The following is a 15454-nucleotide window of genomic DNA, read 5'->3' as shown; positions in this document are numbered from 1 at the left end:
TCTCAGTTTCTGTTGTAGTGCTTTCCTGGCAAACACTCTCAGCTCACTTGAAAGTCTAAGTGTTCATAGCAGTGCACCAGTGTCTCTCTTTTGCGGCAGGCACTACAGACATTGTGCTCTCCCCATAAACTCAAATTCACAACTCTCTATTTCCCTCTGGTGCTCTTTGTTGGTCGTGGGCGCAGATCATATTGTGCAGCCCCAGGTACTGTTTGATCAGAAAAGAGCAATGGCGTTTCAGGTTCAGCCACACTCTCAGGCTCCAACACTCGTTGTTCAGTGTCAGAGGACGCTCGGGCTGCTCTTATTTCAGGAGGGACAGCTTCATCATCCTTAGCCTTTTCTGTCTCCGTCCAAGTCAAATGGGCATCCGAAAAAGGGGTGAACTGTGGCAGGTGCTCACACTCCTGTCTCTATAACTCTCCCTGACCCAGCAGTCGTGAGGGAGTGACAAGGGAACGCTCTTCGTATGGTGGGTGTGAATCCAATGTTTGCTCCCGTCCACCTTCACCGCGGTTCTCGCCGCCAGCAACACCTGCTTTGGCACAAACCAGCGAGGCTCCAAAGCCTTGGTCCTAGTGAAATTGCAAACGAGAACGCAATCACCAGGCTGCAGCGTATTCCCAGCACCCTCAGAAAGAGGTCCCAGTGACTCCTCAATCTGTTGATGAATAGAACGAAGATTTTTAGTTAACTCATACAGATAATCTATCATCATTGGATACTCAATCTCCCTAAATCTCTTGGGTCTAGAAACACCCCAGATATTGGTGGGGTGCCCAAAAACGACCTCGTAAGGAGATAGACCTGTCCTCGTGTGTGCAGTCATTGTTGTAGATAAAAGAGCTAATGGTAACGCATCCGTCCACTTCAGACCTGTACTCTCCTGGATTTTAGCTAGCTTCAATTTAATCGTACCATTATATTTTTCCACAAGACCTGCAGATTGAGGGTGATGTGAGGCATGAAATGTCTGATTTATGTGCAGCCCTTCATACACCAACTGCATAAGTCGGGCATTAAAATGGCTGCCGTTGTCACTCCAGATCACCTGAGGCAAGCCGTAGTGAGGGAAGTACTCTTTAATGAGTGATTTTGCTGTGGCACTTGCAGTAATCCCCTTCACAGGGTAAGCCTCCACCCACTTACTGAAAGCACACACTACCACTAAAACATACTTCAAATTGTTCACTCGCTCCAGCTCAATGAAGTCCATTTGGAGAACCTCAAAGGAGAGCGAGGGTGATGCAAAATTTCTGGGAGGCCCAGGAGTACCTTTTCTAGGATTATACTTCAAACAAATCATGCAAGTCCTCACTAACTGTGCGGCCACCTTGGGAATTAGATCATTTCGCCACACTGGATCTAAACATTTACAAATTCCTTTTGTGCTAATGTGAGCGGGACCATGTGCCATAGTGACAACTGGAAGAACAAATGCATTGGGCAACAGCCATCTTCGGCTGTCAGATAAATCAGTCCAGCACCCGTCCTAATCTAGTGTGCCTGTCCATTCCTGCCATAGTGCTACTTCCTCTGCTGTGGCCTCACTCTGTATATCCTTAACACTATCTACAGTGTTCTCGTACATTGTATTGTCAGGTACCCACCAAGGAGGACCTGCTACAAAAATCTTAGTTGTCTTCGATCTAGCGGTGTTCCTAGCTGTTTGGTCCGCAAATACATTTCCCCTACCTAGGTCATCTGTGACTATCTTATGGGTGCTGCATTTTAATATTACCAGCTTTTTAGGTAAAATCAAAGCTGGCAGTAATCGATGGACCAATGGGCCATGCTGTATCTTCAACCCTTGGGATTTTAGGAACCCCTCTCCGCCCAAAATTATGAGCGACTCCGAACACGTACTGACTGTCAGTATAAATGTTTACAGTCATTCCCTCACTTAACTCACAAGCTCTCAACAAGGCTACCAGCTCAGCAGCCTGGGCAGATTGGTATGGGACGCGGGAAGTCTCTACGACTGTGCGCAATGTGGTGATCGCATATGCAGCAGAGGTAGTGCCATCTGGTAGCTTAAGGCAGGAGCCATCGACATATAGTTCCCCTTGGGGTTCAGATAAGGGAACATCAATCAGGTCTACCCGTCCCTTTGTTTCTTCCTCTGTTCTGTACATTCAGTCATGTGCATCTACATCATGACTTGTCGAAGGGAGGGGTAGTAATGTGGCTGGATTCAGAGTGACACATCGTTTAATGGTGACATGTGGAGCGAACAAAGTTAACTCATATCCAGTCAGACGTACACAAGTAAGGTGCTGTGTCTGCATTCTGTTCAATAGAATGTCTACAGAATGGGGTACCATGACTGTTAGGTCAGTATCAAGGACAAGCCCTGCCGATTGTCTGATTGAGATTGCCACCGCAGCAGCGGCTCTCAGACAGCTCGGGAGCACTCTAGCCACGTTGTCAAGGACTGCAGAAAAATAAGCACAGGGCCGGTACTTACCACCGAAAGCCTGTGTCAACACACTCAATGCGCAGCCATCCACTTCATGAACTTACAATACAAAATGCTTCATATTGTCAGGAGTACCAAGAACAGGAGCAGAACACAATGCATGCTTCAGCTGTTCGAAGGCATGCTGACACTCAAGCGTCCACGGAAAAGGTTCCCTCACTTCCTTCGTAGTTAAGAGAAGAAGATGTTTCACAATCAAAGAATAGTTCAGAATCCAATGCCTACAATATGAATTCATTCCAAGAAAAGCTTGCACTTTTCTCTGTGTCTTGGGTGCACCCATTTTATTGACTGCAGAAATACGTTCAGGTGTCAATCTTCTACCCTCCTTCGATAGGAGGTGACCTAAACAGGTAACCTCCTGTCGACAATACTGAAACTTAGAAAACGACGCTTTATGTTCATTTTGTGCCAAATGCATCAACAATTTAACTGTGGCTTCCTTACATCCTTCTTCAGTGTCAGAGGCCACAAGGAGATCATCAACATATTGCAACAATACATTACCAGCCGGAGGTAATAAGGAATCCATTTGCACTTTCAAAGCTTGACTATAGATACTAAGACTTTCAGTATACCCCTGAGGAACTCGTCAGAAAACAAAGCTTTTCCCAGATAAATTAAAACCGAAAAGATACCATGAATCTGGATGAATCGGAATGCTAAAGAAAGCATTCTTCATATCTATCACAGGGAAATACCGAGCTGTATGAGGGATCATGGTCAAGATCAAAGTAATATCAGGAACAACAGGAAATTGTGGTACAACTATTTTAATAATATCCCGAAGGTCAATAATAAAACGGTACACATCCAGATGGGCATCAGGGGAATCCGTCGGGACCATCTTAAGAATCAGAAGAATAGGGCTGTTACATACATTAGAAACTGCTTCCTCGACTACTCCAGAGGCAATCAAATCATTTATTATTTTTAACAAAGCTGTCTCACCTGCTTGCGATATTTTATACTGGGGAATACGGGGCAGAGAAACATTGTCCTTAACCTGAATGGAAACTGGTGGGATCTGTAACAGTCCTACGTCCGTAGCATCTGTCGCCCACAACACACTTGGCACGTCCTTGAATTAGTCAGTGAGAGGGGCGCATTTGGCAAAATGCTGTTTTGGCCACATCACACCGGGTCCAATCATCATGGAAACACCATATGGGGAACAATAAATAGTTGCATGCAATTTTTTCAAAAGAAATGAAGATTTCACTGAAAACTGACCAATTGTCAAAGCAAGGGGCTTAGAGATGGGACTAACAACTGGTGTGCATGAAAATCCCACTGAAACATTATTCTTGCCAGACAGAGCTGGCCCAGGAACCAGCGAACGGGAAACAGAGCTGTTCATAGCACCAGTGTCAACTAAAAACTTTTGGAAGGTACCAAGCAAACCTGCAGCAACATAAGGTCCGCTTTGATCTACATTCACCGAAACGTGTCCCACGCCATGTCCATCACTGTCCTAGCTGTTAATGGACCTCCCTGTTTTGCATCTACATCACAATCCTCACGACAATACTGTCGTCCTCTAGGATCATCAAAGTAGTTCTGATCCTTTTCAACATTTTCAAATCGTACTGGTCTCCTTTCATCCTGTCCTCCCGATCCTCTACCTCGTCCTCGAAGATTTCCTGTTCTTTGCAGTACGCACATTGATTAGGTCCCACAGATACATATGGAGCGCTCGTTCCACCACCTCGTGGTATGGACCATCGCTGTTGTGTTTGCGGTTGACCCCTTCCTGTTCCTCTACTTCCCTGCATCTGCTGCAACAACACCTTAATCTTTAATTCCTTCCCTTTCTTCTCTGCACTCTGTTTCTACTCATTCTCTCGATGTTCATAATATTGAGCCATGCTCAATATTCTCGAGGGAGTGGATGTGGACCAGGTACTTTCCACCGCCTTCATCCTGGCTGCAATCTCAGGAAGCAAATTATTAACAAAACTATCGACAAACAGCCGAACTTCACCAACCACTGACAAATCCTGTCCACTCCCTCATATCTTATAAAAAAATCTGACACACTCTCATCTTTCTTTTGACAGCATGCCGTTAGCTTATCCCAATCCACTTTCTTTGGAGCAATAAATGAATCCAGGTATGAAATGATGCAGCCAGGGAAAACTAATATTTCTGCTCTTGGCTTCTCACCCAGCTTCTGTTCTTGATCCCATAACTTTATTAGATCCCATGTTGTCCCTAAATCTAACACATGGTCTACCAAGTGTACCTGTCTCCAGATGTCAGTCGGCACCAGAAGTCAACATAATGTCAGCTAACTTCATAACTGTTGAGTCGGCAGCCTCAGTCAATTCCTTATAATAAGCAGTCGAATTCTTTCTAGGTTCTGGCAATTGGCAAGTACTTCACTTTTTTTCCAAGGGGTATACACCCATTGCTCTTGAAAGCATGCCCCCACCTGGGGTCATATAACATCACCTGTAGCATTCAATACTGCTGGTATTGATATATGGGGTGAACTTCTCTCAAAGGGAACTGTGCTAATGCTGCAGAATTTTCTTTGAGCATCCTATTTTGATATTTCAACAAAACAGTAACCTTATTCAACACAGCAGCAGGAGCCATGTCATAACCATACACACCATCTCGTATCTCACAAATCTCCCTTGGGACTTCAGCATTAAAATGTTGCTCCCACAAACTCTTCAACACCGCACACATACGCTGACGCGCGAGCCGCTGCATAAGTGGTTCATACTGTCTCATCACATCCCACACTGTCTCAACCGTATAGATCAGATGTCGAATCCACTGTGCAAACTGGTTTGCCACCACTTCTTTCTCCCAGTCACTTACTGCAGAATGTACCAACACTCTACTCACCGGGCATACGCATTCACTCGACTTCCTGGGGACAATCCACTCACAGGCGTTCAGTCAAATTGCATTATGGGAGATGAAACATCTCCTGTTGAAAGAGTAGATGAAGGGACAGGTATCATTGAAGAGCGATCTTGACTAGAGGGGGTAAAACGAGTCAAATCAGAAGGCGCAGAAGCAAGAGCCACAGATGGAGGAATATCCTCCAATCTGGGCATCGATAAAGTACTATAATGTCCAGAAGGCGTCAACTGTAAACTCGGAATGTTAGCAGGGGAAGAATCAATGGGGCTAAGAACTGAAGCCAGAGCCCCTGAGGCCGGGCCTGGGAAGCTGAAACAGTTGGATATTTTGGCGCAGGAACATAAGGCGGTGGTGCAGAGTGTCTAACAGATCTTCAACAAAAGTATCACTATCATGTTTAACTACATAACTTTTCACAGCTTTCAGCCGAAACGCTGCTGCTTTGCCTCCTTCTGCCAAGCCATTAACATATCAAACATTGACTGCCCACTCTTCTTAGCAAACAGCTTTCTTTCTAAAAATTTCAATTTCTGTTCATCAAACGAACCCTCAAGTGGCCACTGCAAATGAGCATTATCCTTTGTATACTTATGCCATAGAGTGCTAAATACAATAAGGCCAATGCCATGCTTTACGCACATGTCATAATTCGGGGTACCCTCTGAGGGGGCAGGTTGTCTTCCCTCCAATCGATCACGTGAACAACAACAGCGACTTACAAAACATCCAAGTTTACTAAAACACGGCATCTTAACACCTTAGCTGCTTTGGAACGTCCAGCTCCAGTGCTGAACGTTCCATTGCGCAGGTGCAGTTGGAACGTCCAACGGCCGACGGCAGCACTCCTGAGGTAGTGGTGCCGTCGGCCGCTGGACGGGCGCAGCGCTTAAGGGGTTAATATAAAATACGAAGTAGTTTCCACTGCGCAAGCGCAAAGCAAATCCACGTCTTCTTGTCCAAAAATCATTACACAAAATACGAACAAAAATCTGTACGAACAAACCTCTTAGGTATGCAGTACAACATGGCCCAAACAGCCTTCACCAAGCACCACCTAAGAGCCTCTGTTACGTGTAAGGATAGCCCAACTCGATCCTATTGCATCTCGACACAATCTAAAACCTATCTCGTATCTTGTAGCTCGTAGAGTCAGTAACAACTCTCAAACCACTACGAGATTCAGTCCTAGGAATCTGCCATACCATTTAGATTAAACTCGCTATCAGAGCACAGCCCAGCAGCTTGTCTCACACTAGAGTACAACTCTGGGTCTGCCTCACAAGGCGTGGTCCGGCGCTGCCCATGAGGTACGCCACTAAGGCTCGTCTAATGCATGGTTCAGGACCACTAAGATACAGCTCGATGGCAACATCACCTTCACAGGCCGGCACCTCTATCAGAGCACAGACCGATCGGTACTGTCTCCCTCAAGTTGGTAGTGTGGCTCCGTCCAGGAAACACGCCCGAAGGCCCTGCCCCTCCCGGTGATACCCAAGAACCCTCATGAGATGGGTCTCAAGAACCCGAATCACCCGGAGCAGTTCAAGTTCACACCGAAAGGCGGACGTCAACGGTCTACCTCGCACGGGTCAGTCCAACACCACCTCAAGACTGGCGCCAGTAAATTTCCAGGAACTAAAACGTACAGAAGTTCACTCACCTGGTTACTCCTCCAGGTTTCGCACAAAATTCTCTACCACTGACTCTCCAGACCAACCTGGTCAGCTCCAAGGTCTCGCCAACTCTCGGACTCTGGCATATCACCACTAGGCAGGGCACCTTTGATCAGGCGGGCGGAGCAAGCTTCACAGAGACAAAGCTCTATCTGTGGGGTACCCGTCGATCCCCCCACCTGACCTGCCGGCACCCCGACCTCATGACCCGTTTGTGGCTGCGACGGGTGATAACACGGAGACTGTGTTCGGGCGCCAACTGAAGGCAGTGACCCAAATAGGGTCAATCGGGTTATTAAACCAACTCTCGGCCTTACTTACATTATAGAAGAGTCGGTCAGTCAGTAGAGAAATACAAACAAGCAGTTTATTATCAATACTCTGCAGAGGTTCCCAAATACAACAAGCCGCATGCAATGCTTGCTACCGGGCTGAATCAATAATGGTATGCAGCGTAATATAATACATCAAACACGTCATGAACCCTTTGAGCATGCCTACAAGGGAAAGTTACAGGTTTGGGATGCGTGATGCGTCTTCTAGGGAGGCAGGGGGGCGTACATCACCAGCCCGAGATGGGCACACACCATCTCCTGCTCAAGGTCGTCCAGCTACTTCCCCACTCCTCCCCGCGCAGGAGAGGTGCTGTGAACAGTACATTGCTTACAGACACAGAATTAGCCTATTTATTAGCGAGACAGCGCCTCTTGCTCAGAACAGAAATGAAACTGGGCGTATTCTTATTAGGTGAACAACAAGTGTCATGGCACAACTATTTGGGCCTATCTCGTTCGCAGTTTAGAGCTCACTGCGTACTTATTCTTAACCAAAATCTAAAATGGCGGCCAGTATACAAAATTGATGCCACCCATTCAAGACTAATCTATACTGCAAAACATCATTCTTATTAATATAGGTCAGTGGGTTGTAAATATCAATGCTTACCACCTTATATTTAGCTACATAAGGCTAATCTAATAGTGTAAAATATGACAGCGTATCACCACATTTATTTTGAAACTTACAGTACCAGCCATTCACCTGTACGATTAATAGTGTTGTCTTTCAGTGGCTTAGCCAGTGTCACGGGCTCTACTGTAATGAATAAATTGGACCCCATGCCTGCTGTTTTAATTGCAAAATACACCAACACCAGGGTTCAGTGGACGTGTCAGACCAGTGGGGCCCGGTACACCTACTCCTGCTGCACTAATGATTCACTCACCCATTCACACAAAATATCATTACAATAACTACAATACATCCATTTTAAACACTCAAACATTTAATCGCAACAATAAGGTAAACTTCAAATAAACATAAGAGCATTTCAAGACCTATTTTAACTCTCTTGACAACTCGAAGCGAACTACCCTCTGGGCCATCTGGGGGTTGCTATGGACTGCATTTTATCCTTTATTGGAAAGATCATTACACCTGTTTTGTCACCTCGGATTGGTGCTCTCTCCAGAGTCATCCTCTACGTGGGCACGCAGTAGCGTCTCCTAGATTAGGGAATAGATGTTGCGTCAAGTGTGCATTTCCTGTTATAGTTTAGGTGAACCAACTGGCCTTGTGCTATGCAGCGTGAAAGTATACCAATGTAAGTAACAGAGTATATTTGTTCTATAGCATGCTCTGAGCAGAATGCCTTCTAGTTGGTTTGGAATTTGTAATTGATTGGACCAGAGATCTTTTATAATACTGATTATGCTCTCTGGGAGTTATATTTTAATGTGGGTTATAAGGAAGAAAAATCACAAAAGGATCCGTGAACTACTTTTATTAATCTCAGCCACTGGTGTTTACTCTGGGCACGTTTGAGGCCATCTATATTTTGGTCACTGTGCCACTCCAAACATGGGCCAATCATACACAAAGCAGCCTTGGCCTGCCCCAAGGTGGACAGTCAAGACAGAACCACAGGGCCACTTCACCAATAAACCAAAACCACAGACATAATGTGGCCTTGTTGGTCCTCATCAGTAACTGGAATTAATAAAGGTTGTTCCCTGAATTACTTCAGTTTTTCGCTGCTACCTCTGCTCTGATTGCTGGCCTTGAATTCCAGTCTTTGGTTCCTTGCCAGTAGTGTCTATATGCTTGTTCTGCTGTTGGAGTCCTGTTAGTGATTTTTTTGTGTTGTTTTTCTGTTTCACAGCCTTACGATGCCTTAATTACAGCCCAATACAGCGCCGAAGGTTGAACAAGTTCCTGGAGGGTCAAGAATCTTCATCCAGCCCTTCACTGAAATTTTTACTTTCTTCAAATCATGGTGCTAACTGCAGGGAGAATGGTCTTCAGAACTTGAGGTGTGTCCCTCAGACTGTTGTCGGCTCTGGACTCTTCTCGCTTCATTCTCCGGATCAGATACCCAGCCAAGGTTCCGGAGAGGCAGGCGACGGCTCAACAGAAAAGCCACTGTCAGATACAGAGGAAAAATGCAAGGCAAAGAGAGTCTGGTTCTCAGATCCCTGTTTACCCCTGGTGGGCCAGAACATGAGCACCCCTATCTATTTTCTGAGCGGTGAGTTCTGAGTACATGGGATCCTATGCCCCAGAATGGCTGTTCTAGTATTTAAGGAAGTAACAAAAAATAAAAAGGGAGTGAGAGGGATGAGCTGAGTGCGTCCTCCAAAAGAGATTTATAACACAAAACAAGCACCCGGCAATTCGGAAGAGTCTGACCCTTTCCTAGGAAAAAACAAAGTTTTTCATAAAACCATCACCCACCCAGGTTTCCCCTTGGTGGCATGCTTCATCTTTGGATCCATCCCGTTCCACTGCGAAACGGGGCGTGCTGCAATTTAAGGATTACGCTGAAGCACTTTGAATGACTATGCAATCACAAAAGAAGATGAATCTGGAGGGAGGAGTGGGGGCGGATCTTGAAGTCTTTTTAAATATACCTGGCTAGTAGGTTTAGTTCTTTATTCTGACCTGTTGTAGGTATAGTTAAAAGCAGGGGGGATTTATTAGGAAAGAAGGGGTAATGTTCTTAATTCCTAAAAGGTTGACATATTTCTAGCCATACTCCTATTGGCTATTCCTCAGGACAATGGGAAATCACTACTATTGTAATTGCCTGGTTCCACTCCTAAAGTCAAATACTAGCTAAGTACTTTAAAGCATGCTAACAAAAGGTGTACATACTTGTACCACCTGCCTTACGATCATTTATCGGGATATTATTGAATTTCAGCTATTTCTTCATGGTTCCTCCGGAGGAGAGTGAAGTCTGAAGTCACACTCTTGTCAAGACTACTCTGCCTGGTTACCTATTTGGGAGCCACGGGAGACTGCATATTCTTTTGTCATTGCATTGTCACTCAAAGTGCTCCCGCGTAATCTGTAGGTCGCAGCACGCCCCGTTCCGCAGCAGAGCGGGTTGGACACAGTGATGAAGCATGCCACCAAGTGTTAACCTTGGTGGGTGAGGGTTTTCGAAAAGTATTTAAGGAGGGTCATGATGCATCCACTTTAGGATGTCGCAGAGCCGAGCAACTTATTATAAGAAGTTTGTCTTGCAGAAGCAGGTTCTGCTTTTATCGGGTATCTTCTTCACCTGTCGTCCATCAGAATCACTAGTTAGAATGTGTACAAATAGTGATCTGTCCAACACAGTAATTCAGTTTCTAAGATTTAATACTAATTTAGGGTTTGGTAGATCACTGCAAAGCATTGCGGATGTCCTGTCCATCGTATTCAGAGTGCCATTGACATAAGTGCATTTATTACTATGGCTCCACTACCTTTTTGGAAGATATTCACATTCATCCAAATATAAATGAGGCCCTTAGTACTTGTCTAGAAGAGTACATTGAAATTCTCCTGTCCATCCCCTTTGTTATGTCTGTGTTTTTTAAAGGTTTGTAATGATATAGAGACTGCAAGGTATTACAGCGCTCAAGATTATTGTTTAACATTGTATTCCACGTTATACAGGCATATTTGCATGTGATATAGTTAAAAGCCATCACACATTGTCTTAAAACTGTATGTGCAAAGTACATAGTGATAGTGTTACCATTCCTACATGACCATACTGCCCATTTAGTCGCAGTGGCACTTAACCTAAATTTATTTGGGGGTGGTGGGGGCAACCATCCTCATTTTCAATTTCCAGAACCATGCATGAAAGTCCTGGGTGGGGAACACAATATGGTACCATGTAAAGGAACAAAAATTCCTGCGCGTCAGGGGCATTATTTTTTTATTTTAGAAAACACAAACTTTGTCAAATGGACGCATCAAACATAGCAAAAGTTCCGTGGCGTGAATGGCACCACAACAGCAGTTGCTTCCATCAAAGCGCAGAGATCCACACCCACCTGGCTGGGATCTCTAAATCCGGTGGGTGGTCCTCTACCAAAGGAGAGGAGACTAATGCTTCCACCGATCTGGCTGGTCGATGGGCCGCCCTCCAGACTCTAAAGGAGGCCTTTGTTTGCATGTGCATTTTCAGCATGTGATGTTGCAAATTCAGATACAGGGTTCTCACTGTGGGTATATTCCCCCATCCTTTAATCAAGCCCTACTCTAATTAATGCAACTGAGAGGAACATTTCAGTTTCCCTTATCTTTGCAAATGGAAGCACGAATGGCATTTGGGCAACATCATTCATATGCTGAATGGAAGAGGCCAGGGATCAGTGCAAAGATATGCTAGAATGATAGAGGGGTCAGAGTGGGAGGGGATCTGTAGATTGCAGTGGAATTTGGAGGAAGATTGTGTTCTGTGGCCACAAAACTTTGGAATACTATCAATCATGTTTCTGGAAGCTTCCCTACAATGTGTTCAGTGCTCCAGGAGGACATCAGTATTCACTTGCAAATTCCAATTACAATGGAAGATTTGGGATATGATTCATAAATGTTGTACCCTGTGTTGATGCAGGCTCTACGGAATGAAGGGTTGCTACAGAGAGCTGAAACAATATTTGAGGAGCCTGCTCCAGAATACTAGGATACAACCAATCAAGAAGCATGTTTCACTGCGAGTCCCGGCCTCACATTGCCTTGGCAAGAGCGGACGAGAGGCACAAAGAAAAGAATGCTTCAATTAAGAAGCAACTTGGAGTTTCACATCAGGAAGAGCAACCTATCTCAAACTCAAGGAACGCATAGACAGGAAAAGAGAAAACCTTTATATGACATGTTGCAGACCTTCATCTTCCCAGATGTTAGCAAAGCACAGATTCTGACAAGGTGGGCACTAAGGTTGGTGAAGAAAGTTTTCCAGCAGTATCAGATGGAAGCAGACATGATGTAGCGCGTAAGATAGAGCGTTACCCAAGAAGAGCGAAAATACATATTGCAGGAGCCATGTGCACCTAAAGTATTTCTGGGCCTAGGGAAATGGAGACAGAATAACATGAATACTTGTGTATTCTAGAAAGAATGAAGAAATACCATGAGATGAAGTAGTCACTGAATAGAAGACAACAGGCGCTCAATGTTTTCGTGAACATTAGAATAGAGTCTTTCAAAGAATACGTCAAGACATTAATCAAGACTTTCCGAGGTTTAGATCTGCCGGGATTCAGCTGGAAAGGATCCCGATGGATTCTCTGTATATCCTTATCGAGCTCCTCTATTGACTCCTCAAATTTTAGAGAGTCCTTCAATAGTCTGATTGTGTAAGACTTTAGGTCTCCTCCTTCCTTTCCCTCCGGTATCTTGAGGAGGCGCAAGTTATTTTGTCTCGAATAATTCTCTAGCGATTCCACCCTTTCTTTCAAGGCATCACCTTCCCTCCGTAAGTTATGGATTTTTGACTCGGCTGCTTCCAGATTTGCCTTCATTGCCCCAACAGATCCCTCCAATATCTTTGTTCTTTCAACCAGCCCGTCCACCTTCCTTTCCAATGCCTCACAGGACGTCCGAATATCGTTCTGGTTTGCCTTAGAAATCAGTAAATCATTGAGGCTATTGAGAGAGCCAGAACTTCCAAAGCACTCTCTGTGTGGGTGGGCCTCTTACTTTTGTCTCCTTGTTCTTCCTCTCCCACCTCTAAATTATGTGGACTTTCTTGGGATGCTGCGGTTTGGTCACTTCCTTCATTTTCTAGAATATTTTTTTCCACAACACTTGGTATTGGAAGAGCTGGAAATTCCGCCATATCTGATACTAGGATAGGAGACTTAGGCTTGCAATTAATGCTGTGGTGATTGGGATTTGTGGCATTGGATAAGCAAAGAGAAGGTGTAGGTATACTATCCCCCTTAACTAAACTGTGGGCCGGAGTCAAATCGAAAACTTGAGGTAAAACTTTAAAGTAAGAACGCAAGGAGGGGGTAATCTTCCCAGTGCTATAGGTTGAATTTAGGGGTTTACCTCCTCCTTGTGGGCCACCTCTACTATTTTTTTTACTGCCTTTTTCCCCTTAGTTATAGGTTTCTGTTTTAGCCTCGTATTTGCTGAGTCCGATGTGACAGATATGGAAGGCTTTACTGTCGCAACTTCGTCTGGGGAAGAGGACTCTGGGAGTTGTAGTCTTTTTTTAGCTGCCCTCTGTTTCTTTCTCGTCTTCTCAATTGCGCTTTTAGAGCTCTTAGTGCTCTTAGTACTCGTAATTCAGAGAGCGGCGCTTTTATCTTTAGATCCGATTATCTTTGAGGTCACCTCGTAGCCTCCCACTTCTGCATTTATTTTGACCCAGGTCTCAACAGAGGCAAAGCTAACCCCACTAGCCCCACACTCACGTTTTGTTGCGCTTTGTTCCCCTTCTCTGACTCCAACCGCTACATCGACGCCCTCTGAGGGAACCCATAATCGCTGCAATCTTTGTCCCTCCTCCCCAGCGCAGCCCAGCCTACCTCTCAGCAGTCCACGAGCCGAACGACCTCGGCGGAGCTCCACGGCTGCTCTCTGCCACAGGCTCCGAGGAGGTGTGGGGCTGCTGGGGGGAGATCGAAAGGCTTCCTCACTGCAACACATCTACCGGTACCAGCACCAGCACCACCCAATTCCGACGGTGACGCTGGAGATACGAAGCATTAAAAGTAAAAAAAATCCTCAGGAGTCAGGCCTTCCAAGACAAGTTACTAGCTCGAATAAAATCAGTCATCTCCGGGATAATACAATAATCATGAGTTGCGGGGGAGTATATACAGAGTTGGATGTCAGAGGATGACCTCTATCCAGTTTTTATCTTGGAATGTCAATGGTCTGCGTGTGCGTGGTAGAAGAGAACGTATTTTGCAATATTTACGTGACTCCCCAGTGCAGATCATAGTCATCCAAGAATCACATCTCTTAAAAAGTGAGGCCAACATAATATTAAAAAAGCAAAGATGGATAGACAAATTCATCAGCACTGATCATAATGCCAACTTTAGAGGAATTCTCATACTATGTAATATAAATCGCCGAAGGCTCAGATTCTTTCTTACAAAGAAGATCAAAGTGGTAGATGGCTCATAGTGAATATGTCTATTAACGGTCGGGTGTGTAACCTAGTAGGATACTACGGCCCTAACACTGATGATTCTTCCTATTTAGAAATAATAAGGAACCATCTGACGACCTCTTTGGATCCAATAATGTGGACAGGGGACTTTAATGTTGTATTGAACCCAAAATTAGATAAATCATCCTACCATAGAGGTCAGTCCCCTTCTAATTCAAGACAATCTCTTAAGGGGATAATGGAACAGTTAGGCCTGGCAGACATATGGAGAGAAAGAGTGGGTAATAAACAAGGGATATCCTATAGAAATCTAAAATATAAACACACGTCAAGAACTGATTTCGCGTTATTCAGTTATTGTCTCCAAAACTCTCTAACCAGTATTAATTATATCCCTTCCCACTTATCAGATCATTCAGCTCTCTTATTTTCTTTTAAACTCCCAGCTCAAACCAAACATCCTTCTTGGTCATTTGATCGTACCATCCTGTTAGACCAAGAGGAAGTGACATATTTGAAGAAGGAAACAAGGACGTTGTTGGATATAAATTTGACCTCAGCTTCTCTTGACACAGTATGGGAGACTCTAAAGGCATTCCTGAGAGGTTGTATAACAAACAGATCCTCCCATCGGCATAAAATTTACCGATCGAAGATCCAAAATCTTGAACAAGAACTAGAAAAGATTGAGCAGAGGATCGGAGCCTCAATCGGTTCACCCCAAGATCAAAAAAATATGCGCGATCTGAAAAACCAACTAGAAAACATATTACAAGAGAGAGTGACGAAGAGATGGGAGGCAAGCAAAATCTCTCATTTTGAATTTGGAGAAGCAGCAGGCAAGATATTGGCTTGGAAGGTTAAAGCCGATCAAGCCAAAAATTATATTAGAGAAATTAATGTAGAAGGTGAGTCCGCTGCTAGGACTTCTAATCGAGAGATAAGCACTGGCTTTAGGGAGTTCTTCGAGGAAATATACAGGGAAGATACCCCAGACGTACAACAGACTAG

At 44.7% G+C, this 15454-nt stretch overlaps 1 protein-coding gene across 1 annotated transcript in view; it reads left to right on the top strand.

Moving 5' to 3' along the window:
- The window catches only part of SPATC1L (spermatogenesis and centriole associated 1 like), a 168964-nt gene that overhangs the window by 71095 nt on the left and 82415 nt on the right, over positions 1-15454 (top strand). Inside the window, exon 2 of the mRNA XM_086958709.1 lies at positions 9194-9559. Coding sequence (XP_086814835.1) covers positions 9194-9559 — 366 coding nt within the window. The remainder of the gene's footprint in view (positions 1-9193; positions 9560-15454) is intronic.

This window comes from Lissotriton vulgaris, chromosome 2_1 (assembly GCF_964263255.1).
Source record: "Lissotriton vulgaris chromosome 2_1, aLisVul1.2, whole genome shotgun sequence".
Lineage (NCBI taxonomy): Eukaryota > Metazoa > Chordata > Amphibia > Caudata > Salamandridae > Lissotriton > Lissotriton vulgaris.
Note: the sequence above shows the minus strand (reverse complement) of the source record. Positions and strands in the feature narration are given on the sequence as shown.